At 35.5% G+C, this 25,954-nt stretch overlaps 2 protein-coding genes across 6 annotated transcripts in view; one reads left to right on the top strand and one right to left on the bottom strand.

Moving 5' to 3' along the window:
• The window catches only part of LOC145726846 (uncharacterized), a 73,179-nt gene extending 69,236 nt beyond the window's left edge, over positions 1-3,943 (top strand). For both annotated transcript variants that reach the window (XM_081976107.1, XM_081976106.1), the window contains one exon: positions 392-3,943. In XM_081976107.1, the coding sequence (XP_081832233.1) occupies positions 392-1,216 (825 nt within the window). In that variant the 3' untranslated portion in view covers positions 1,217-3,943. The remainder of the gene's footprint in view (positions 1-391) is intronic.
• Positions 3,944-5,896: 1,953 nt separating this feature from the next.
• On the bottom strand, positions 5,897-25,794 carry LOC145725990 (uncharacterized). Of its 4 annotated transcripts, none has more exons than XM_081974915.1 (19): positions 25,628-25,794; positions 19,761-19,914; positions 19,496-19,700; positions 19,342-19,435; positions 19,021-19,290; positions 18,785-18,968; positions 18,636-18,729; positions 18,402-18,580; positions 17,429-17,549; positions 17,292-17,372; positions 12,620-12,694; positions 12,048-12,558; positions 11,837-11,987; positions 11,587-11,771; positions 9,068-9,180; positions 8,767-9,010; positions 8,558-8,708; positions 8,266-8,500; positions 5,897-8,202 (listed from the first exon to the last, which is right to left on the bottom strand). In XM_081974915.1, the coding sequence occupies exons 1-19, from the start codon at positions 25,659-25,661 to the stop codon at positions 8,119-8,121; spliced, it is 3,165 nt and encodes a 1,054-aa protein (XP_081831041.1). In that variant the 5' UTR covers positions 25,662-25,794; the 3' UTR covers positions 5,897-8,118. The 4 variants fall into 4 exon arrangements, with proteins under 4 accessions (XP_081831041.1, XP_081831039.1, XP_081831038.1 ...); XM_081974913.1 differs by lacking the exon at positions 25,628-25,794 and adding an exon at positions 20,318-20,534 and having other exon boundaries at positions 19,021-19,279; positions 19,334-19,435; XM_081974912.1 differs by lacking the exon at positions 25,628-25,794 and adding an exon at positions 20,318-20,533.
• Between the last annotated feature and the right edge of the window lie 160 nt (positions 25,795-25,954).

The following is a 25,954-nucleotide window of genomic DNA, read 5'->3' as shown; positions in this document are numbered from 1 at the left end:
GCTGTCATAACTGTCAAAACCAGCGAGCTGGAAGTATAAAATTCCAAATAGATGTATTTTTTGAGGAATTGCACTGTAAGTTGTGTTTACAGTTCTATTGAGCCAAATTTGTCAGTTCTGACATTAAGAAACACTTTAGTAGTTACGTCATGTTTACTTTGGTACTTTCACGGCACTGTTTAATGAGTTTTGACAGCTGTCAAGTGACAAGTGACACGTTTTGGCAACGTTGATTTGAATGTAATTTTCAAGCTTCTCATGTGGAAACGGTGTTTTAGAGTTTGCAAAACTGACATTTTTTAGTTTGTGAAGGTCCAAACTCGTCCAAAATTCCATTGCCTGAATTGTTACAAAGCCATACTTGGTGAAACTAATTTTTTTATGTTTTCAGGCGATCGTGGTGAGTTTGAGGATGTCCCAAAGAGAGAAACAAGCTTCAGGAGGGTTTCCTTTGTTTCCCTGCACCACCAGCGATTCAAGTACCGACAATATTTACCCGACCAATTGCAACTCAAACCCCAACGCTTTGAACTACAGTAGACAGGAAATGATTCTGGATAGTTTACCTACAGAGGGCGTGGAACGTCCCCCCAACAACCTGCTGATAAACGCCTTCCAGAACGACTCTTTCGACAAGAAGAGCACCCTGGAACGATACCAAAGCGATTCGGAACGCAATTCCAACTTTGAGCGCTTCGAACGACCAAAATGGGGTTCAGACCGCTTTGATTCCAGACAAAACTTGGATCAAGGTAGTTTGAACAATTTCGGTCAACCGAGTAGCGGAAATTTCGAACGAGCCGGCCAGAATTCTTTGCACAACTCGATTAGGAACGAGAGAGGTTCGGGCAGGAAGCACAGCGCCTACGATCCGGCCAAGTACTACACGAATAACGAAGAGTACCAAAATGACATGTTGGCCAATCAGGAGAGAAACATTTACAGCGAACCCATTGAGAACCCGGCACAGGGACACCAGTACGAAAGAACCAGGCACGAGTTTGAGAGGAACGACTTTGATCGGAGGTCGAGGAATTCGACGAATACGTCAGGTCGCCGATCGACGGGGAGGTCGCGGAAGAACCATCCGCGGCCTCATCAGGGCATTCAGACATTACCGAACCACGAAAGAAACCAGACCATGTTGGTAGACGATCAGGGATTTGTTCGGTTCAAGGCGCTACGGCCTGATCAGAACCATTTTTCGGACGCATAATGTTTGATCCGAACAGGGAAAAAATGTGCTAAGGGAGAGGTTTTTTTGTAAGAGGGAGAATTTTATTACATTTCAGTTGGAACGGTCCATTTGTTCATTTTAGAATGTTGTTCCACCAGTGATTACAAAATTTCTAGTAGTTGTTTGGGGTAAAACCGTTCCAAAACAAAATTAAACATTCGGTTCGATTGTAATTACGTTCCTTCTTATAAAAGCCTTTCTTTTGTATATTCTTTCTCTGTTGCCGGTGATGATAATAATAAGAAATAAACTGAATAGACAAAATATATAGCGTTTTCGGTATTTTTGGACTAGATACAAGTTCCGGGCCTAAAAAAACACATGAATATGCTAAAGAAGTCAAACTGAACAGAATGTCGCGGTCAGACGGTAAAGTGTCGCTGTGTCAGTGATATAATGAAATACTCCTAATTCGCATTTTTTAAATGTTGGAAAAACGATATTTAAGATTATTACAGTATATGGTTGTTAGAGCTACGAGGGTGCGGTCATACGGAGACGGTGTACAATCTTAGATTGAAGTCATAGAAATTGCATACCACTTGTTTAAAATCAAAATAAAGGCGTAAAGTGAGGCATTGAGGTAACTTGTTGGCCTGACATGTCACAAACAACTGTCAAAAAGTTATTTTTGAAGCTATTTGATGTTTGTCAAACATCGATTGTCTGTGTTATTAGTTCGTATAATAGTTTTGCTCTACCAGAGAATGTCATGCATTGGCAACACTGCTTGACGGTTTACCAAACATATGACGACGCTCCATCAAGTGTGCCAAGCAAATTTAACGTCACGATGACGTAATTTGACAGTGATATTGTTTTGTTCAATTACGTCATCGTGACGTCAAGTTTGTTGTTATTAAAACGTCAAAGTTATTCAAGCAAATCTGTCTTACGGGCATGTAACATAGAAATTCATTTACTTGACATTATTTCGGAAAGAATCAGTTTTCCAAATAAGTAACAGTACAAACTGGCATTTGAACAAGGAATAAGATAAAATTATAAAAATAAGAGTGTTTCATTTAAAGACTTTTTGCACTCATCTTTATCTCTAAAGATAAACGAGTTTGAATCACCCTGTAGTCGACAAACAAAATCTAGTCTTTTCACATTTTCCGTATGACCGTTTACCCGAAAAAAAAAATATTTATATGACATAATTAAATTTAGGCTATTTAATAATTAATAGTAATAATGTGTATAGTAAAATTGCAAAAAAAAAAAACGTGTACATAGAACAAATTTAAGGGCGGATATACTATATTAATTTTAATTTTTTATATAATTTTTTTACAATACGTGTAAAGTACAGGGTGATTTTAGAAGAAGACAAAAAGAGGGCAGCTAAAAACGTTCTTAGCTACTACTAATTATTAATATAATGACACTGAATTTAGTCGCGGTCACGTGCTACGTTTATTAAACATATAGGAGATATTTATATGATATTATATTAAAAAAAAAATAATAAGGTGTTATATAACGTCCCTGATTGGGTTCCAAGATATTGTGAATGTTTCTCTCTCTCTCTTGTACCGCTAGTATTTGTACTCGACTGGCGTTTGAAGGTCCCCCCTAGTATAATCGCCAGTTTATTTATATTATACATAATATAAATGTTATGCGACAGATTCGACTGAATTTACTATAAAATGATATAAAACGTATTAAACGTTAATTTTCTACGTCTAAAAACGGCAACGTAAAGTTGAATGCAACCGTCCTAAGTGTAAGTTTTAAGTGAAAAGTCTCTTTTCCCATCCGGGCTGTTTCTATACAAACAATTGTTTGTATTTATATTATTATTATTATAACTGCATATAAAGGATATGTGCGACTTGACTAGACAATTATTTTTCGCCACGTTTCTTGAAACAAAAGTTCTTTTGTTTTTGCAGCATCCTAGACGTGTAAAGAGTCCAGTATATACACAGTGTGTCATTCATATGATTGTTCCTCCAACATAAGCTAAGTTTTGAATGTGACAGATTCAAGTACTAATGTTGGGGAAACTAACTGTGTAACTGGATGACTTAATAGGGTTTAGTCGAATTGTTCGACATGTATGTACGTGTGTGTGTGTGCGGCTTTATTTTAGTTTGGAAAAAAAGACGCAGCTTTTTGTGTAAATTATTTGTATATATAGTTAAGCGGTCCAGACAGATGTACTTGCCATTTTGTTGTTTTTAAGTGATTTTATTTTTATATTTTTTTAAAGCAGTATTACGGTGTGAATCCTCAGTTCGCTATAACCACCCTTTAGGTACATTCCTATAATGGTTGCCTCCCCTTTATGATAATTTAAAGACAGAAATGTGATTGACTCCAAGTGCTGTCGCGTGTACAGGGTGGACCTGTATACAAATTAATTTATTTATGTACTTATAATAGGCTGCTTGAATCTCCACTCTTTTTTGCCAGTATTTTTTTATTACTACAATAATTTATATGTATGTAAAGGCAGTGAAAAACAATGAACAGGTAGCTATATAAAATAATATTATATAAGTTCGCGGTTTTCAGGGAAACAAAACCTTGAGACCGTCCGCCACCACCTCCACTTTCCTCCCCTTCACTGTAAATATACCGATTTTTAAATGTTTTTGAGTGTACATAGGAACGATTTTAAAAATCGACATATTTATATGCGCTCGATTTTTGTTGTACTATATACTTGTAATATATAAACATTATATATGATAATCTGCCGTTTTACTTTTTACCTAATCACAGTTAATTAACTATACAACAAAACGTAAAAAATGTCAGATTTCCAAATACCTGACCCACCTTTTTCAAGATAGACAAGCGGAATGATCGATTTCTCGAAAAGTCTCGAAACTTCCCAGTCATCTCACGTTTCGGATTATTAAATGCGCCGTTTAACCTTATACACGTACGATTGCATAATAATCATAGCAAAACGTACTTTCTTGAGATGTCCATCATGCTTCAAAATATTAAAAAGATTGTGAGATTTTTTTCATTCAAATTTATATTCGTTTAATGAGTACGCGGTTTTGATCTTTATCATTTCAACCGATGAACCGTTTCTATACAGTATATGTTGTCAGTGTTGAAATTTTTTGATTAAAACGTGTCTAACAAAAGATGATTTTCTGTTACGTAAAGGTCAATTTTAGTGTTTTTTTTCTCTATACACCACGTTACAGAAAACAAAATGAATACAGGATGAACAAATATTACCCAGTTCAATCAAATTACTCTGCAATAATAGTCATCAAATTCTGATTTCTGCTACAAAAGTGCTGATTTTCTGACAATATACACAGCATTTATAAGATTTAAAAGTGTTAATAATATGTCAACAATACATCTCCTGCTACGTCTGTGCTCCCGACAAAAATCTAATGTTTATAAAAAAAAGGCAAAAACGCAAGGAGGAAAAAATTAAAAAACATTTTTGGGGGGTTTCTCCTGAAGGGCATTTTAAGTCTGACACTACTCGAAACCACCTTTTTTGGAAAAGACAGAAAAAGTAGCAGTTTGAAGGAAACGAAGAGATATAGAAACCGATAGAAATAACACAATTACATTTGTTGAGAATTTTCTTATTTAGACTGGGAAAATCACTGTCCAACAAGTAAAAATGGCGTCAAAAAAATCAAAAATGTTGCTGAACACATTTCTGAGGTATAATTAAACAATGAATGAGCAGCTTAGGCTAAAGTTGTAATTTGACTGTGACAATAGAGGTGCAAAACGTCACAGTCAAATCAAAACTTAGCCTATGGTGTGCTTAAGTGCAACTAATCATTAAATGCCTTTTTTTTTCCTACGTCGCAAAAATGAGCTACAAAATAGTTAAAACCTCTCATCAAATTACTGTAAAATTAAATTTTGTATTTGTAAATTTTGTAATTAGCAAAGAAGCTTTCAAATGACAACATTGCAAATTTTTTACCAAACGACTTAAAACTTTAATTATCCGGTGTATTGATAACCATTCAACACAGTTTTCCGTTTTATTTTAATATTATTCAATGTATTGGCTTTTAGTCCCTTATTTATTGGCTAACTATAGTATTTGACTGTGATGGAAGTTAGGTGCAAAAAGTCACAGTCAAAAGACTTAGCAGAATGCGACTAGTGTAAAGTTACACTTATCCAAATAATTTTTCTAAAAGTAAGCTTATTTGAAATCTAAAATGATTATAAATCAAATTAAACGCGTGCATCATCAACTATTATTGCAATATCAATATCTGCAAGTAATACCGCATAATAAACGTGGGCAATTCATTATTTTATAACCGCAAATTAACTAAAAAAAAATGTTATACCCATGTAACTTTCACTACTCGTTGTAACTGTTAGCGTTCATATTGTTTATCTGTTCAAACGATCATTTACATTAATAACTCGCATTATGCCCGGTGATTTTTAGTATTCTTTGGGGGAATGTGTGCCATCAGATAGCACCGAATCTTGTTCTTTGTTGTTTCAGCTTATTAGATATGATTGTCTGTCTACGCCTTTCTGTTTATGCAATATGCGGAGTTTGTATTGTGTAGATAGATCTGGAGTGTACCGGGCGGAGTATTTGACGGTGAAGGTGTTACGGAACCTATTATTTCTAACATTGGTTTAATTATCTAGTACAAGACATGGAAGGTTGCAGCAAAAGATCGAAACAACAATTTTTCCTTTTATTTTACACAAATCACAAAAACAGAAAAAAAATAGTATTGCAAATTTCTTCTATATTGCCTATACAAGAAAAGAGTACGTACAACTAGATTAATGAAGAGATTTACAAGCTATTACTTAGTAGTCCACTATATTAACGCCTTCCAAAGATAACTACTGTCAGCAACTATACTACTATAATGCACTTTCATGGATGGAATCAATTATTTGATATAGCAATTTCTAATCTACTTTCTGATGTACTGAACGGTGCCGAAATCCACCTTTTTTGTTAAAGGCACAACTCTGTAAGGCCCAAATCACAAAACTAGATCTAATTTTAAGTACATTTTAAATGCTTTTTTTTTCAGTGAGTATTATCCAATTTACCAGAACCTTTTTGTATTTAAATTTAAAGTGGAATGAGTAAATTAATCTCTCTGGTCATCACTAAATAACCTACAACATTATTATAGTGATAATATCAATATTTATCCCTAAGTAGGTGCTTTTTTATATACAAGATGATGTATTTTTTTAAAGTGGCTCATACAATATTGCCACATTTACGCACAAAACTCTGTGTATTTTATAAATATAACTCTGTACAGGTTCTACAGGTGCGTGTGCCCTGAACATCCACGTAAATGGCAACACTGTAACTTTTTACAAACTCCAATAAGTCAATACTAAAGACTACTAAAAGTGAATTATTTATACCTAAAGACAAACAGTTTAAAAACTTTTCCGACCCGATAAAAAAAAATGTGTAAAAATATATCTCTTTACAAAACGAAAAACAATAATAATAAAAATATAAATAACATATTAAAACAGTATTATATAGTTTGTTCGAGTACAAAGGAATGTTCTGATGAATTAGTCATTAAGATCACTAGGATATGAGATTCTGTAAATATAAAAAAAAAAACGATTGCACAATAAGAAATAAAAAATACTTAAAACTACCTATTAACAATAATAAAATTGTCTTAATTAGCTATATACAGAGTGATTCAAACGGTATAAGCTGCATTTCAGCAAAATAAAAAATGGTGGTTTGATGAGCTGATCACATGACCAAAACTTCATTGCCAAAGTTGGATTTATCAAAGTTTCTACTAAAAAATTGCTTCCAGGAGTAGAAAAAGTTAAATAATTGCAAAGAAGGAATTTCTTCTTCCAATGATAAGAAATAATAACCAACTGTAAGGGGAATTATATACTCTTCGTAGAATTTTAATTGTAAAATTACCTACGTCCTGTACTATTATAAGGGGGAAGGGTTGTATTATTTGGTCTTTAGTGGAACTTGAAAAAACCCCGCATTTTGCCTTAATAAATTTGCCAAAAAAGAGGATTTCAACTAAAACAAACAAACAGTTCATTCAAAAATTACGATATTTTAAAATAAACTATTTAAAAAAAAAGGTTTGCAATTTCAGATCTAAACCCGTCATGATCTAACGGTCACGTGACCTCTAAGTGATTTTGTAATCATGGTCTCATGTGAGTTTTCAATTATAACTCATGGATGGAAAGAAAGTGCCTTATAATGCGTCAAATATAGACTATTTCAAAATATTTAACTAACACTAGGCTGTGAAAATAAGTTTCTCTCTCTTTCCACCCAACTGAAGTTAAAAAAAGAGATTTGAGGGTATTTTTTTAATACCATGAGTTTTGCATTCAATTTGCCAATGAAAATTGTTGTAATATTTTAGCAAGTAAATTTAGCAATATTCAATGAATGTCATCATTACTGTTGAGGGTCAAATATGGCGGATTCCGGATTTTACTATAGGGCTTTTCGAAAATAGTTAAATCAGGCACATTTGAAAATTAGTATTATTTTGAATTTTATTGGTCTTTTATGAGAAGAGAAGCAGTTGGTGTCAGATAATAATTATTAATAAATTGTCATATCAGTGACGCCATTTTACTTCTGTTTTGACATTCTGGGTTTCCTTGCACATTATACAATTCTAGCTACTCGCCTATTAATTTAAATGACTTGGCAATTGACCTATCATACTCATACAGTATTCCTTTTGCTTTTTAAGTTAATCATTTAAAAATCTAAATGTTGAATCATCCTGTATATTCGAAGCTATTAAATTTCTCATCTCTACTGACTGGGCTAAATTAACTATGTGTATGTTCGCGTTTTTTCGTTGACTATAATATGTACAAGTCTACGGCCTGATTGTTCGGTTTTAACATTTAAACTAATCCTTGCAATTCCGCTGAAAATGGAAATTGTAGACAATGAATTCCTCTCCCAAACCGGAATCGGGAATATTGCAGAGATTCTATAAAAGCGACAGAAAAATATGAACCAAGTTACAGTAGAAAAAATGAATAAACAAACTTACCTCTTGACCTTCTTGATCTCCATTAAGGCTGGCACGGTAAGTCATGACTTTCGACTGAAAATCGGTCATAATTACCAAAAACGTAACGCTCAAACCTCGATCGTAGCTGCTGGGAGTAGTTTGAATTTCGCGCGCTCTTCTAGCCTCCTCACTGTACGAGGAAGACGCGTAACATTCGTCTTGCTTCAACTCATTGGGGCAATTTTGAATTTTCTTCTCTGGTGTTTGATTAAACCTAAAGTATTGTATACATTAACATTCCTATTAAAGGATAGTTGCGGTAATCGCTTACCTGAAGATGATTTTAACGACAGTGTCAGGCATATACTTTGATATCGGTATGAAATAGGTGGTGTTGAAAATATTATATTCGGATCCTAAGTAGATTTCAGATAATGACGTATTAAAGTTGTCACCCTGAACTGTGATGGTAATTTGCCGATCTGAAATCAATTTGTCGGTTTTAATTACTCCTTTCTTAATTAATTTCAAATCACTTACCAGTCAGTTCATCGTCAGTAGCGTCGTTATTATTATCATACGTGTCTCTGCTAGTTCTGACAAGTTTGTCAATCGAATTCGAGTATAAAGGACTGGGATCTTTAGTCTTATCCAAAGTGACTGGATCGTTTTGTGGTTCCTTCAGCGACATTTTTCTGGTAGTGTTCTCGTTGATTGGCCGTTTGTCGACGTGCGATTGTAAATCGCTTTCCGCCTCGTTATAAGACGGAGCGCAACAGTATATCTGTGTGTAAAAAGGCATGAAAATCAACCGAGATTAAATCGGGGAATAAGAATGTACCTGACAAACGGCTCCTTCGAGATTTTGATCGACCGCCTGGCATTCGTTCGGGCTGCCTATTATACGGGAATGTTGCGGTTTTGGAATTGGCGCTTGTGGGATTTTATTAATGTCTAAAGTACAAAAAAATAATATAAATCTAATAGAAACAAAATAAAGATAAGGTAAAGTAAAATTGGAAATAATTCAGTTAGTGAAAAATGAAGTAAAACTTTTCTGACAAAGTAATGCTTGTACTATTTACTGTATATTATTTAAACAATTTGTAATTTACTGACAATTGGCAAAACAACTGAAATCATAACTTTCAGAGACACGTCTTGTTTCGAAAACTTGTTAAACTGTAATTCTTTCAAATTCTAGGCAAATTTTGACAGTTTTGACATTAGTAACTGATATCACGTAGTTTTTGGAAGATTATTTACACACACAGACAATTGTCAGAATTGACGTCATAAAGACTGAAAAATGTCCGAAAATGGTCAAATACAGTCAATCACAGTTTTTCTGTTTTGGAGTTGTCAAAATTGACTTTGTAGGCATTTCTGCTGTCTTTAAGTAGTCAAACGACGTCACAGAGACTGTTTTCATCAAGAATTTGTCAGAAATGACGTCATAAAGACTGAAAAATGTCCGAAAATCGTCAAGTACAATCAATCACAGTTTTTCTGTTTTGGAGTTTTCAAAATTGATTTTTTAGGCATTTCTGCTGTCTTAAAGTAGTAAAACGACATCACAGAGACTGTTTTCATCAAGAATTTGTCAGAAATGACGTCATAAGGAGTGAAAATTGTCCGAAAAATGTCCAATACAGTAAAAAAGTTTTTCTGTGTTAGAGTTGTCAAAATTGACTTCTTAGGCATTTCTGGTGTCTTAAAGTAGTCAAACGACGTCACAGAAACTGTTTTCTCTAGAAATTGTCAGAATTGACGTCATAAAGACGGAAAAATGTCCGAGAATCGTCAAATACAGTCAATCACAGTTTTTCTGTTTTGGAGTTGTCAAAATTGACTTTGTAGGTATTTCTGGTGTCTTTAAGTAGTCAAACGACGTCACAGAGGCTGTTTTCATCTTGAAATTGTCAGAATTGACATCATAAAGACTGAAAAATGTCCGAAAATCGTCAAGTACAATCAATCACAGTTTTTCTGTTTTGGAGTTGTCAAAATTGACTTTGTAGGTATTTCTGCTGTCTTTAAGTAGTCAAACGACGTCACAGAGACTGTTTTCATCTTGAAATTGTCAGAATTGACATCATAAAGACTGAAAAATGTCCGAAAAATGTCCAATACAGTAAAAAATGTTTTTCTGTGTTAGAGTTGTCAAAATTGACTTCTTAGGCATTTCTGGTGTCTTAAAGTAGTCAAACGACGTCACAGAGACTGTTTTCTCTAGAAATTGTCAGAATTGACGTCATAAAGACGGAAAAATGTCCGAGAATCGTCAAATACAGTCAATCACAGTTTTTCTGTTTTGGAGTTGTCAAAATTGACTTTGTAGGTATTTCTGCTGTCTTTAAGTAGTCAAACGACGTCACAGAGACTGTTTTCATCTTGAAATTGTTAGAATTGACATCATAAAGACTGAAAAATGTCCAAAAATCGTCAAGTACAATCAATCACAGTTTTTCTGTTTTGGAGTTTTCAAAATTGATTTTTTAGGCATTTCTGCTGTCTTAAAGTAGTAAAACGACATCACAGAGACTGTTTTCATCAAGAATTTGTCAGAAATGACGTCATAAGGAGTGAAAATTGTCCGAAAAATGTCCAATACAGTAAAAAATGTTTTTCTGTGTTAGAGTTGTCAAAATTGACTTTTTAGGCATTTCTTCTGTCTTTAAGTAGTCAAACGACGTCACAGAGACTGTTTTCTCTAAAAATTGTCAGAATTAACGTCATAAAGACTGAAAAATGTCCGAAAATCGTCAAGTACAGTCAATCACAGTTTTTCTGTTTTGGAGTTGTCAAAATTGACTTTTTAGGCATTTCTGGTGTCTCAAAGTAATCCAACGACGTCACAGAGTCTGTTTTCATCTAGAAATTGTCAGAAATGACGTCATAAAGACTGAAAAATGTCACACACATTTTGTCACGTGATAAATCTCAGAAACACTTTTTGTATCGAATACTGCAGGAAAACTTTTCTAAACCCTGATTTTTGCATTTTTTTGAGCACAGTTTGACAGTCAGGGACAAAACTGCTTGTCAAACCCACTTGGAGTGAAAAAATTACAATTTTAAGCACGTTTTTAGAAACTTCATTAAATATCCTATCCAATAACCTGAAAAAACACTTCAAAATTTAGTACAATCAGGGAGAAAAGCGGTGCCAAAGTTTTAACTGCACAACCAGTATGTGAAATTTACTGGTCAAATTTTCCTGGAAAAGTAAAATATTTACTTTACTGGTAATAAACTCATCACTAGTCAATGTGAAGAATTGAAAAAAATCTTCTAAACCGACAATTAAAACGCAGATCAAATAACGTCCTAAATACGACTTTTGTGGTGATCATGTACCTTTGGTTCGAATATAAAATCCGGTGGTACTCGAAGGAGCATGAGTAGTCCACGTGGTCGATTTAGGTACTGTACTCGGTTTCTTGGTCACGTGTATTTTACCAGGAAAATCCATACTTGAGTGCAACACGCCATTTTTTTGTTTCGCAGTTTCCATCATGTATAACGTAGTAATGGCTGCCAAGCTGTGTTGATAAAGAAATAATATATTTTTAATACAACTTTTTGGTTGCAAAGGACAAGAACTTACCAGAAAGCCATAATAAAAAATAGAAATACTATAACAACATGTATCAGCTTATTCGAACACATCTCCTCGTCTTGTCTCTGGCAATATTTACATCTGTGTCGTTTTGAGCATTTACAGTGAGCAATCGAGTGTGATCGCCTTGAGCTATTGACTGAAACAATAATCATCCAGTCAGTACAACCTCCTTTCCTAACTGAGGAGAACAACATACCAGTGCTGTCAGACCTTAAACTATCCGCCCTTCTCGGGTTATTCAACATCCTAGTAGTGTTGCGTTCAACCTGATCGATTCTCGTTTCCAGTTCGCCCATCACCTTACAAAGTTCTTTAACAGCGCCGATGTTTTCCATGTAAATTCGGTCCTTGTTAACGACCAAAAACTTGTGAATAGTGGTCCCGTCCTGCAAGATCAAGTCACCGGCCGGTTTCACCGCTTCCGGTATGATTTTGGCCACTTCCTGCGCGATCATGCCCGTGTCCGTAAAGTGTTTTTCGCCGCACAGTTGCGAGGCCATCGTCGGCTCGTAATCGTACCGAACCACTCGGAGTTTCTGTACATTTTTTAGTTGTTCGGCCGTGTTCAGTTCGACAATGTTCTTCTTGGCTCGGACGTCCGACGGATGGACCAAGTGTCCGTTCAGTCGGATGTTGCCGTGTACCACTAGAGATTCGTCCGGCCTGTCAGTGTTGATGCCCACTTTACCGTTATGAAATACCGTATCCTTAGAAACAAAGCAAAAAGTTTAGAGGGAAAATAGGCGTGTGCTGAGGAAAGTGAATTACCGGGTTTTGACCTTTTTGCCAACAGAGCTCCACGTCACTTTCAAACTGTCCGGGATTTGAAGCCTGAAAAATGTTCTTTAGAAAGAAAATTGCAACTAAGACTACTGTCCTCAATTAAATCCTTTGTGAGGTGTTTGTCATTTTATACAAACTGCAAGACTCTAATAAATGTTCGATAAGATTAGGCGCCATTAACTCTTAAAACATACAGGTGTGGTAAATCCAAAACCGACCATAGAAAAACCGTGTAACTGACAGAGAAACGTAGATAATTGCATGCGCGGGACAAAGACAGAAAATGAAAAAAATATCAAGTAGGCCATATTTTCAGCGCGCTGTTGCCAAAATCCAGCACCGTCGACAAAATTAATTTTGTTCTTGGATTATTATTTTGGATATTTGAAATAGCTTTTAATCAAATGTCAAATTTTGTGTCTTCATGGCCTCCTATTTAAGATGGAAATCTAGATTTATAATGTTTTCCATGGAATAATCCAAGAACAAAATTAATTTTGTCGACGGTGTTGGATTTTGGCAACAGCGCGCTGAAAATATGGCCTACTTGATATTTTTTTCGTTTCCTGTCTTTGTCCCGCGCATGCAATTACTGTTCTCGCGGTCTGAGTTTACCCGTGCGTCATCCCCCTGTGATTTAGAAGTAGACATGCATTACTGACTTCATCCTTGTCTATTGTTCACTTTCAGAAAGGGTAAATATCTAAGTGAATGTCTTCCAAAAAAAACATTTACTGATTAGCGCTTCTATTTCAGTCATTGTCAGTTTGACAACCATCGAAATTTATTTCATTTGTTTACTATTAATTCTTTTCCGTTTCTTTGTGTTGTTAATCATTTATAAAGTTTTCTATTTACCACACCACCACAGTTCTTTTACGAGCTATTGTTTCTACGCTTTTAACATTCTGTAAGTACTTTCATAATATTATTATTAATATTTTTATTTTGTTTATGACGGCTGTCACGATCTAACCAAAATTGGCACAATTACTAACCTGTTTTGAAAAAAAAGTGGGAGTGTCTATTATGATTTTTATTTAGCCATTTGGTTTTTCCTAAATTCGGAATTACTTACTATTACAGTATTTTTTTAGAAAATGCCTGGAAAAATTCTCTACAGACAAGCCCAGCAGTTAATTCTTAACCTTTGTGAATATTTTGAATTGGAAAAAACTAATGGAGGACCTTTAGAAGCTTTATCATCTGTTCAGGAAGAACATAAGAAATTTTAAGACCTTACATATTCTTACTGATGTTTTTTTTTGATACTAGAAGGTTGTAGCTGCTTTGAAAATTTCCCGCAAAACTGTTTATTCGATTCGGGAAAAGCAAGCAAGTAATCTTATGATTTCCTCACCTAGAAAACCTAAATCGAGACGTTATCGACGGGTCAAGACCACTGATTTATCTGAAAGCATTAAAATGGATGTTCGAAATACATTATATGATATGTACAACGATACGATAGTATGTTAATAATAGTAAAATATATCTACTTTTGTAAGAAACATCTATTAACATTTCATTGTTTCCAGAGACTGAGATTTTTGGGATGCATTATAGATTTTTCATAAAAATTTCTTCAAACATATTAATAATAAACTCATAGAAAAAATAAAATAAGCGTCTAAAATGTTTTCCAGCGGGTTTAAAATAAAATTTGTGGATTGCAACCTGAAAATGAGATATGAAATACTACAGCATCACTCAGAATGTCTTATTAAATTTTTAATTTGTTGTATTTATTTTAGAGAAACATGTAACCATCCAGAACCTAAATCAAGAGCTTAAAGTTAAAGAAATACTACATATTGGTGATACATCTCTGCGAATTTTGGTAAATAAATGAGGTTTCAAATTTAGACGGAATTCTATGATCCAAACGGAGACTTCTCATAAATAAAAAATGTTATTTCGGTCAAGATATTTTTGATTTGCTTTGGTAGAAGGTTGTTTTAGTGCAAATTTGCAGCCAATGATCTCTACTTTCTGACTGACAATTCACGCAAAATTTTAAACGTGACGAAGCTTTAGACACGCCTTTTTCTATAATATGAACACAACAGGTTTGTTGACGAAAACTTGATTTGATTCATATGATTATAAATGACGTAGCCTTCGTGACGCACGGGTAAACTCACTCCGCGAGAACAGTATCTACGTTTCTCTGTCAGTTACACGGGTTTCCTATGGTCGGTTTTGCATTTACCATACCTGTATATTGATCCTACTCGAACATATCGATCAATTAGATTTATGAAAGACCAGAAACGAAATTTGGCTGCATTGAAAAACAATGACAGTCTTTGTTGATAGATTTTATTTTGGTTTATTTTGCTTTACCAATTCGTTTATTTTAGATGATTTAAATACTTATTTTAACAGAAGTATACACAAATTCATTAGCTACAGATAATTTAAATAAATAATCATCATTGTAGTGATTGAGCAGCTAAACTGCGCGCCTCCTCAACCGGGACAGTGATTTTTTTGGGTCATTTTGAAAACGTTGCCATTTTTAAATGACACAACAGATTTTGATGAGGTTTGGACTATCATTAAGCTTAATTCATTGGCTCAAATTTTCAAACAGTCCCCAATTAATCAATTTTTTTTTAATAAGGAAGTGTTGCTTAAGTAAATAACTCGGGACGTTTTTGGCCGTTCCTCAATTAACATTCTCTGACTCAAGAAATATCGATTTGTCCAACAAATGCGACATAGCAGTGCTCAATATGGAATTAAGGCAGTAGAATTGAACTGTCATTTTAAGTCAACTGTAGGTCCAATATTATGTGTTGCATAATTTTAAGTCAACTCCCTTGACCGATAGAACCATACAGGGTGTTTAGAGACAGTTAAAGTGGAAGAACAACTTGTGCAAACAATTTCAAGTTTCACTCACTGTCTCTGGACACCCTGTAAGGTCTTACCAAATATGGGGCTTGTCCTGAAAAGTACTCAGATAATGTTGAGCATTTGAATGATAGATAGAAACATGCTAATATGGCTTAATTCAAGATTGAACAGTGTTATGTCTATTTTCCGGAAAAATCGATATTTCTTCGGACACAAGTTAATTTAGAAACGTCCCGAGGTAATACCCTAAACAACAAATTACTATGTAAGAAAAAAGTTAAAAATATTTATTAGTAAAGTGACTGTAATTTAATACTTTTGTCCACGACCAACCAATAATGTACCAATATTCAGCGTGTTGACAGAAGCTAAATGAAGGTCATATAGCGTCAGAGGGATTAATGAAGAGGAATAATGATCATTATTCCCTCTCGACCTAAAGGTGGTTGCACACCAAGCATAAAACATGGGATATGCGGTATTTCTTGCATGTAGACATCCACTTATGTCTTTGTAATTACTGCTAATTCAGAATACCATTTTCTTAACAAATACACCGCAATAACACAGTACAGGAGTTTGCCAAATCATTAGGTAAATTCCATAATTTATATTTGAAATATTTTTGGTGTATGACCGTCCTTAGTTCTGTGGTTTTTTAAGTTGACATTGACAACGTCAGTGCCCTTGTGGTCGTAGGCGGCCAAGGACGGTAAACAGTAAAGGAGTGCTTAATCCCATAAGCGCAATCTTGCCGGTATCGGCTCGGGCCGGTGACGATTTTTACGTCACCATGGGTCTCTCGCGTTCGCGCGATTGTTTTGCGCGATGCGCGATTGCAGTCGATCATTCACGAATATGATCTCGTACATAGCATCTCGGGCGAATATTTAGCGTATTGTGCACCCGAAGGCCCACTGTGACGTCAGAATTCATTCGCCGCCGGGAAACAAAATCGGCCGACCGAGCAATCCTTGACTGTTTAATATCCTTGGTAGGCGGCAACGCTGGGGGTGCGTTCAGAAATAGGGCTGGTGTGCGCACCGTGGCCTTTGTCACATGCCACCATATAGTTATGTAAATAAATTGTTCACGTGATCCATTTTTTCCCAAATTCTGTCACGACTTGTACACCGACGGCCATTCTAAACGCGATCCTAATCGTATCGAGTTTGACATTTCAGTTGTTATGGCGGATTTGAGAGATTACCTATATTATTTATTATCTACATAAAAGAGTATCAACTTCTAATTTGCCTGCACTTGGCATTAGTGGTAATGGACAGTGGTCGTGGACAAAGTATAGTATTATCCTCGTTTTTTATGGCCATTAATCCCACGGGAGATTTGCGTCCCTCGCCTACGGCTCGTGACGTAAACATCCCCCTTAGGGATTAATGGCTATCATAAAAAGCTCGTTGAATAATATACTATTATTTTTTGCACACGTTCTTGTCCCACTTTGATTGGTCATTGGGTTGCTTTAAAAATTATGTAACAGGTAATATCTACACCCAACTAAAATGACACATAAAAAGCTGCTGCCATAACTTAGTTCGAGCTTGAGCACTGTAAACCTCACCTGTTGTCTTTTTCGGATAAAATTAAGTGGAAACCTAAATAACACTTCCTTATGTCAGATGGGGATTAAAGTAAAAGTTTTCAAATCAGTAAAAGTAAACATTAAAATCTGTTGATACGTTTCGAAATTTTAAAAATGATCCAAATCCGAGTCCAAATCACTGTCCCGATTGACGTGGAGAATAGTTTATTTGAGTTTAACTATAAAACTTACCCGAACAATTATTTTTTGACTAGCATGGCTAATTACTGGAAAGTTGCCATTGATTGTGTGAGCATGAAGACCTACGACGAGCTGCAACAAAACTAATCATCAAAACAAAATAAAAACAAATTACACACGTCACTTACTTGAAAATATCTTTGTTCAGGATTGGGTTTTCCTTTCTTCCTCATATTGTTCGACGTCGTTTCACTAAAGTGCAGCCTGCCCACTGTAACTTTGGCTACTTGTTGATTAACCAGATCCACTCTAAACCAACGAAATTTCCAATGAGATAAAATTAAAAAAGTCAGGTAAAGTTGGATTTTTACTTTTTGAGAATGACGTCATCTTTTTACATCTTTGTTTCTCACATATCAAACATATATGAACATATGAGATAAACAATTTTAGCAAAAAAGGCACGTTATTAATTTTGTCATCCTGTCAAATTAAAAACGTTGACATTTACTGTCACTTTGATATAAACAAATATCAAAGGTATAAAAACGCTGTGCTACAATGAGCAAGCCCAAATGCTAATTCTAAATGTGCTGTTTTTTTTTTGGAGTACGAAAAGAAACAGTTTCCAGATGTCATCCCAATTGATTATTCTAATGTGTATGATAGAGCATCACAGGCTTTGAAAGTGAGTACTGCTACCCTATGCCAAATGAAAAATGATGGAATTCCAGCTGACGACTACTATTTCACCAACATTTCTAAGAAAATGTCGGTCAGTAAAACCAAAATAACCGCTTTTATGAAAAACAAAGAAGTTGGTAATGTTGCTGTCAAATTTCTATTTTTGCTTTATAGTGTTTTTAAGTACAATAACACACCACAAAATCAATGAACGTTAATAATATATTATGTTATTAGGAGTAGAAGAGATCTTTAAGTGAGTGCAAGCACACCTATTCACTGAATGAATGATGATTAAACTGAAATAATTCTCATGATCATGTGATTTTCAAGGCACTTGATCATCAGCCACTTCCGAACGCACCAATTTTTCAAAGCATTTGTAGGTTAAAATTTGTGGTCTAATTCCAGACATGCGTGTTTTTTCACCTGCTTGACGTCATTCTCAAAGGGCAAAATTCTGACTATAAAACTTACAAAACTGGATGAAACGGCTTTTTGCTACGATCGCTTTGGCTCTGTTCCACTCTTATGGTTTGCGAAGGACAGTCGTGTTTCACACCGTAAAAGTGCAAGTGAAAACTGACGATTTTCTTCAAACCATCTGGAGTACGTACAAATTGGGCGTCGCCCAACAGTTGCACATGGCAAGTTATCTGAAAAAAACAAGTTAACTGCAAAAAAATCGCATACAAACTGTATGAGACTCACTTGGAAGTGATTTTTTTTCTGACAAACAAACGCATCATCAGCGTTGGAGAAGTTAAAGCCCTTGTCGGCGTCCACTTTGTATTGAGGCGTGGCCCTAAATTGCAAAATCAACAATACAGATTGCGTGAACGTAGGATAGTTAAACTCACAGTTCTGTTAAGTTTTGATCGCACAAAACGTGCCAATTAGATTGCTGGAAGGGATTAAATCTGATGCACTGGTACGGTGATTCAGATAGGCAACTTTCTGAAGCAGCCCCGTAGTCGTCGTCGGTTTGGGAACCGAAAGGTTCAGAAGGGCTCATCTGAGCTGTGGTGCAGTGTTCCACATTGACTGTACATAACAAGCTTTAGCAACAAAAAGAAACCTACAAACAGATATTCACCAGGTTCGTTCTTCACCAGCGGACTATCCTGACTCAGTTTCCGTTTCTTGAAAGTGTTCTGCACGTTCGTGTACACTCTGCTCAAACCCGTCCCCTCTAGACTATTTTCCATAGGTTCTATGCTCTCCAATGCCTGGGGAGCTATGGTAAAGTTGACCACGTGCTTTCCTTCAGCCACGAACTCGTTCGGCTGGTATATGGATCGACCGAAGCCGTTAGAGCCTGAATGTTCGCCTTGGACATTTTGCAGCAAAATTTGCTGATTATTATCTACACACACATAGTTAGACCACTTGTGAGTTGTTAGAAAAACAAACTGACCAGGTACATTATCGGTAAGAATGTTATCATGGTCGGACGTTCCTAAACCTTCCTGGAGCATCCGACAGTTTGGGAGGGAGTTCAATCTATCATCCTGTAAGATATCAAGTAAATATCCGCGGTGAAATGGAAATTTCATCAGGCTAAACCAAACCTGTAAAAGGCCATTTTCGTCCACTAAACCCTGACTGTTTTGGTCGAGCACCACATTGGACGGGGACAAAAAGTTGCCGATGGGATTGAAAATTTCCTCCTTGTAGATGCTGGAGTAAACGTTTTCGGCGGTTAGTGGAGCTTCGCATCCATCTTGGGGGCTGTAAGGATGTTCCGAGTCTGGAGGACTTTCTGGCAGGGAGTGTCTGTTACAAATCAAAATTAATTAACTGTAATTACAGTTGATGAGCGGTGAAGTAACTTACCCAGTGTTGACTTTGGTCTCAACAGCAACATTCAGAAATTTGCCGCCCTGAGGGTGGCCGTTCAGGTCGCCAAAATTGAAAGTCTGAGCATTGCCGCCATCAGTGCTGATTATGTATTCTAGAGTCGATAAATCCACTCCTCCGTTGTCTATACCTATTGAAACAAAATTTATTATTAATCTGACCACTGTATTCTTTGGGTTAAATTTTTGATGATTAATGGTCAATGAGGTAAAGTGGGTCAATTAATGCTGGAAATCAATTTTACCTGCAGTTATTATGATTACCCTGCAAACTGAATTTAAAATCAATGTTAAAACAAAAAAGAATCGCACATAAAATCTGTTTTTCTGGACTTTTCTATGCAAAGCTGGGTAAAGTGGTCGCTTGGAAACCGCCAAACAATGACCAGATTATCGAACAAATAACCGAAAGAGAAGATTTCCTGCTAGAGTTGCAGATCCAAAATGGCTAATCTTACCAAATTCAAATCAAAAATACTGGAATAGTAGGAACACAAAGTCAACTGGGTTTATTTTAATAACCAAAATGAGAACCTGAGACGGTATTCCTGTGAATTCTGATCTCCCGACGATCATCCATATCCCAAAATTCCATAATTATTCAGGTCGCAACCATCGTCAACGGTTTTTTTTCTTTGGTGATCACCAATTTCCAAATAAACACAAAACCAAGTGGCTGGACATGTTCCCGACACGTATATCACGCGACTTTTAACAAAAGGACCCGAACCTACTACTGACTTGGTCTGCGTACCTAAAATTTTATCGATAAACTGGGCAATTTGTTATTTCCACCTCCCACCCTGGTTGTCTTGGCAACCAGCGTCCAAAGCCCCCAAGAAGGAAATTTTCAAACATTTCCTGATTTTCTCAACTGAAAAGTTATTATTTGAAGTAGTCTTACTGGTCAGCGCTGGACACTGGAAAGGACAGAAAAGAAAAACCATTGGTCAGTTTTCTGGACCAATAAAACGAGCTCGGCTATTGATCGTGAGTTGTTATTGGTCTAAATGCGGATTTGCGTGTCTAGTAACAGTTAATCTTATTCAAAAGGGTATAGGAAAAAATGGTAGGAAAATGGCCGCGACAGGTATAAATTTCCCATAAAATCGTGGGATAATTTTCATATTCTTTTTTTATCTTAATTTCAAGCTAATTTAAGCTAAATTGAATTTTGAATGTGACAGGTTAAACTGTCAGTGTCACATTTTCACAACAATTCATTCCCCTTTGTTAACTCATCTTGGATAGCATTCAGTAATTAGCTTATGTCAGTTTCCTCAACATTGGCTAAGTTGAGTTTAAGGACAGCCTAGATAAGTGTTTAGTTTAGACTGTGTTATTTTGCACCTGATCTGTCACATTCAAAACTCAACTTAGCTTGAGTTGTACTTAATAAAATCGACTTGGAAGTGTCATGTAGGCTTTCTCTCCAAAGTATGCAAAATAGAGAAAACAGCTAAATAGGATACTGCCAAAAGTCAGTCGCCATATTGGAGTTCAATATAACCTCTCTTCTTCTTTTCAGTAGTTGTCAAATACATACGATTCTATAATGCACCGCCCTCTATACTAGAAAGCCTAAAATGTCACTTTTAATGGCGGCGCTAGCGGTTTTCGTTTTATACACAAACGTATGCAGATGCAGTAAAAAATATGTTTTTTTAAAATTGTTTCGTGTAGTTGATTGCAAATTGTGAGTGAAAAATCAAAAAAAGGTTCATTCCTGATCCAGATATGTATAGATAGAGCTTTTTTATACTCAATCAAGTCCAGCCTAAAGAAATTGGTTAGAACATTTGTCCTGAAAAGTACAACATACAGCAAACTAGTTTAAACACTGTTCAATGCAAGAAAATCTGTAAATCCTTGAAACTAGGTAAGCAAAACTGGTAAATGGTTCTTATGTTATTACCAAGAACATTCATTCAAAATTATTTTTGTTGCTCTCACAATGAAGGATGCTTTAAAATGTAACCCACATACCTAAGCATGTAACAAGTACCTAATAAGTTTACTGTACTAGAAAGCACTTGTACCTATCATTGAGTGTAGTGTTGGAGTAAAATCATCCCACTTCAGAGTGTTCAACCACTGTTGAGTTAGATCCGGTTTTTTGTAAAGTAAAAAACTGACACGGTTGGGCTTTATCCTGAATTGCTGTTACAATGTGGCTTGAAAAACTTATGAACGACAGCAAACAAAAATAACTTACGAAAATAACCTCAAGTTTTGATTTTAAACCATAAAAATCATCTAATCCTCAAAAAACTCAATTTCCACCCACTTCCAACTGTCACCACTATTTCCGCCATATTGGAATTTTTGTCCATTTCAGAATTTGACAGTTTTGTCACTCAAAGACTGTATAGAGTATACTAACTACCATGAGCTGAAAATACACTTGGATTTTTAAAATACGACTTTGTTGAAACTATCAATAAATTAAATTATGTCAAGACAGATGGTAAACTGCTACAATTAACTCGATTTCATGGTGTGTTGGTTGTGGGAGGGTGCAACGTGCACCAGTAAATAATTTGCATAATAACTGCGTCAGTTAACCACTTAATCATCCTGTTTGCTTTTTACCTTTTCTTCCCCCTTATTCTCTGACATAAATCAGAAATCGAGGACAATCAGACCCAAAAATACATAGAAGGGAGCGTGTTCTGCGGCATATAGTTAATGTCCTGGTCGCGTGCCTCAACCATCTCGACTTTTATTACAATGCATCGATGACAGCGGTTTTGTTTGATCAATAAAATGGTCAACGGTGAATTAAAATAAGGTCGAACACCCGTCATGGTTCGATTACGGGCGTAAATGTACACTTTAAGGGATAATTTCATCTACGTGAGTCTGATTGGTGCAGACACTTTGATAGTGTTGCCTATTTATGTAATTTTACAAATTTAAGACAAGCAACAGCCGAAAAAGCAGAGTGACATAATTTGACAGTTGATCAAATTATGGTTTTGACAAATTGTATCATCATGATTTAACTCTACTATAGACATGTTTTTGATCGACATGTACGTCTCCTAAATCGAAAAATTAGTCATACTAATTTACTCCCTTACTTGACAAGCTACGTCAAAATGTCATAGAAAACAAAAGATAGTGCAGATTACAAGCTTTCCAAAAATGTCCCCACATGAGTTGATTGGTCATAACGTTTGGCCGCTAGAGGGCGTCAAAGTTGCTTTACCATAAAATCGCATATTTTTAGACACCCGCTGCTTTCACCCTAATTTACTCCCTTACTTGACAAGATACGTCAAAATGTCATAGAAAACAAAAGATAGTGCAGATTACAAGCTTTCCAAAAATGTCCCCTCATGAGTTGATTGGTCATACCGTTTGGCCGCTAGAGGGCGTCAAAGTTGCTTCACCATAAAATCGCACATTTTTAGACACCCGCTGCTTTCACCCTAATTTACTCCCTTACTTGCCAAGATACGTCAAAATGTCATAGAAAACAAAAGATAGTGCAGATTACAAGCTTTCCAAAAATGTCCCCACATGAGTTGATTGGTCATACCGTTTGGCCGATAGAGGGCGTCAAATTTGCTTCACGATAAATACGCACATTTTTAGACACCCGCTGCTTTCACCCTAATTTACTCCCTTACTTGCCAAAGTACGTCAAAATGTCATCAGAAATCGTACTGAAAAAAAACTATTATTTGATGAATAGAAAGGCTTAAAAAGGAAACGAATTATCATCCACTTTACCAGAAACAATCCGAAGAATGCATTGTGCAAATGGGATTGTCCGTAAATGTGTAAAATTGTTATAATAGCGAGAACGAAGGTCGACCAACTCTTGATAGTATATTTATACCAACTAGGATTTATTTCAAGATTAATTACAACAATTTCATGTCCGTTGTGTGAATTTAAATCAAAGCGGATATACTTTATTTACACCTCTAATACCATGTAAACGTCCTGTATATGATGTACCCAACACTACTATCAGTTTTTAGTTATGTTTACGTTTTCGAATTTAGAGATTGGGACATCAGTCCAGATACTGTTTTATACTTATTGATAAAAAAAGTCAAAAGATCAAGTGATTTTAATATTTAGGACTATAGTTATTTTGTTACAACTGATTGAAGCAAGCGCAAGGTTCAATCACCACCTTCAGGTGTGCAAAACCTTGGCCTTCACCAGGTGTGATGAGAATCACATGTTAAGAATTGTATAAATATGTAATAAAGCAGAGAAAAGTTGTTGCCCTTCTATGGTTTTCATCAGAAAAACATTAACATGATTTAATATTTATAAAAAAAATCAATTTAATAACCTTTCTCTTTAATTACACTGGTCAGGAAATTTGAAATGAGTGAAAACAAGAGAGAAAATCGTGGAAAATGAATGTTCTCGACAGAGATGAATAAAAAACTGTATAAGTGGTTTGTTCCAAAGAAATTTGTACATACAGTCACGTGAACATAGAACCAATGAAAGACAAGATTTTTGCGATTTCCAGTGGAAAACCAACCAATCAACCAATCACGTGACTACTTTATCAGACAGTTATAATCTAAACCAACAAAAATAAAGTAAGTGATTACTCATGGAAAAATTAGTGATTCAACAATATTTTTTCACTTAATGCAAATATGCACATTATAAACAGAAGTTTGGTAAAGACATCAAATTTGCACTGCACGACCAATCAGTTTTCCAAAACCCATTCGTTTTGGTTTTGACGCTCTATCAAGCCTGCAGAGCGAATATGACGTAACGATGACTTCGATTTGACAGTTGTTCCAAACTTGTTCTGTTAAATTAGGTCACTGTAACGTATATCTACCGTTTTCGTGATTCTTTTACCGGTCTCTAGTTTTTTTGTATATCGTTTTTAATAACATAGCCATTATGTGTTTTAGACAATATAGTCACGTGGCTATCTAGCTAAATTATCCGTTATACCTAACCACACTATCCTAAAACCACGTGATATCTGTCACTACTGTGTTTCTGAGACTGCATTTGTTTTGAGCAAGCAGAGCATTTTTGACGTGACAATGACATAATTTAAAAGTTGATCAAAATATGGTTTTGCCAAATTACGTCGTCGGGACCTCAAAAACGCTGGACTCGCTCCAAGGAGCTTGAAAACTAATGCCGCCTGAAATTTATGACAGTTATTTTGACAGTAGTCACGTGACTGTCTAGCACAGAAAACTTAACCAGCAGGAGCAGACTACTTCAATACAAATCCTGATTGATCCTTAAAACATGTAAACCAGAATGATTCAGGCAAATTTTCTACTATTGACTCAACAGAGTTCAAGAGTGAGTGATTGTCAATATTACTAAATTAGCTGACAAGTACTAAAATTAAACCAAACATATCCTATTTGTTCTAAATAATTTGGTAATAGGTCAGTGTAAACACACATTGACATGTCATATGATTGCAAACAGGATTTGACCACCTGTTGAACCTCATTGACACCTCAAAAATTCAAATACACCACACATGTAAACAGATAATTATTCAGCTTTGTTAAGCCTGACAACCTACAAGGACCGTTCCAAACACAACAATACTCCCCCCATACAACAACAATAAAGCGAAAAGAAAGGAGCAATAATAGTGCATTTTACACTCAAATTATTCAATTTAATTTATTGAATTAGTCCAGAAAGACCTTAACTTGACGTCAGCGACACTAATTTTCTATCCAAAACGATTGCAATCCCAAGAGATAAACGAAGAGTGATCGCTTAAAACCAAGCAAAAACACAAATAAACTTTCAACATATTTTCTGTCCTATTATTTATTATATTATGAAAAAAATCGTATCAAAACTAGGACTCACCTAGAAACTCTAGATCGGGCGGAAAGTGGGCCATTTTCCATCTAAAACACTATAAATCATTGTACATTTTCCACGATAAACGTTTTTTCCTTTCCAAACGCGAAGGAATTTTCACATTTTCACCAAACTTTTGAACTTTTCAAGTCCGAGCAGCCTGTTTTCCACGTTCTTTGACAGCTTCAACAAACTTGCGTTACCTCACTTGTGCGCCACAGTTGTTTGCTTTACCATTTTCCGTGTCACGTGATTTATTCAGAAGTCAGGCTACCAAAATCACGTGTCGTGAGTCTTGTGTCAACGAATTAATGTTTTGTTTTTGTTTACTAA

This window comes from Ips typographus, linkage group LG3 (genome assembly GCF_016097725.1).
Source record: "Ips typographus isolate SLU linkage group LG3, UJ_Ityp_2.0, whole genome shotgun sequence".
NCBI lineage: Eukaryota > Metazoa > Arthropoda > Insecta > Coleoptera > Curculionidae > Ips > Ips typographus.
This window is presented reverse-complemented; position numbering and strand designations above follow the sequence as displayed.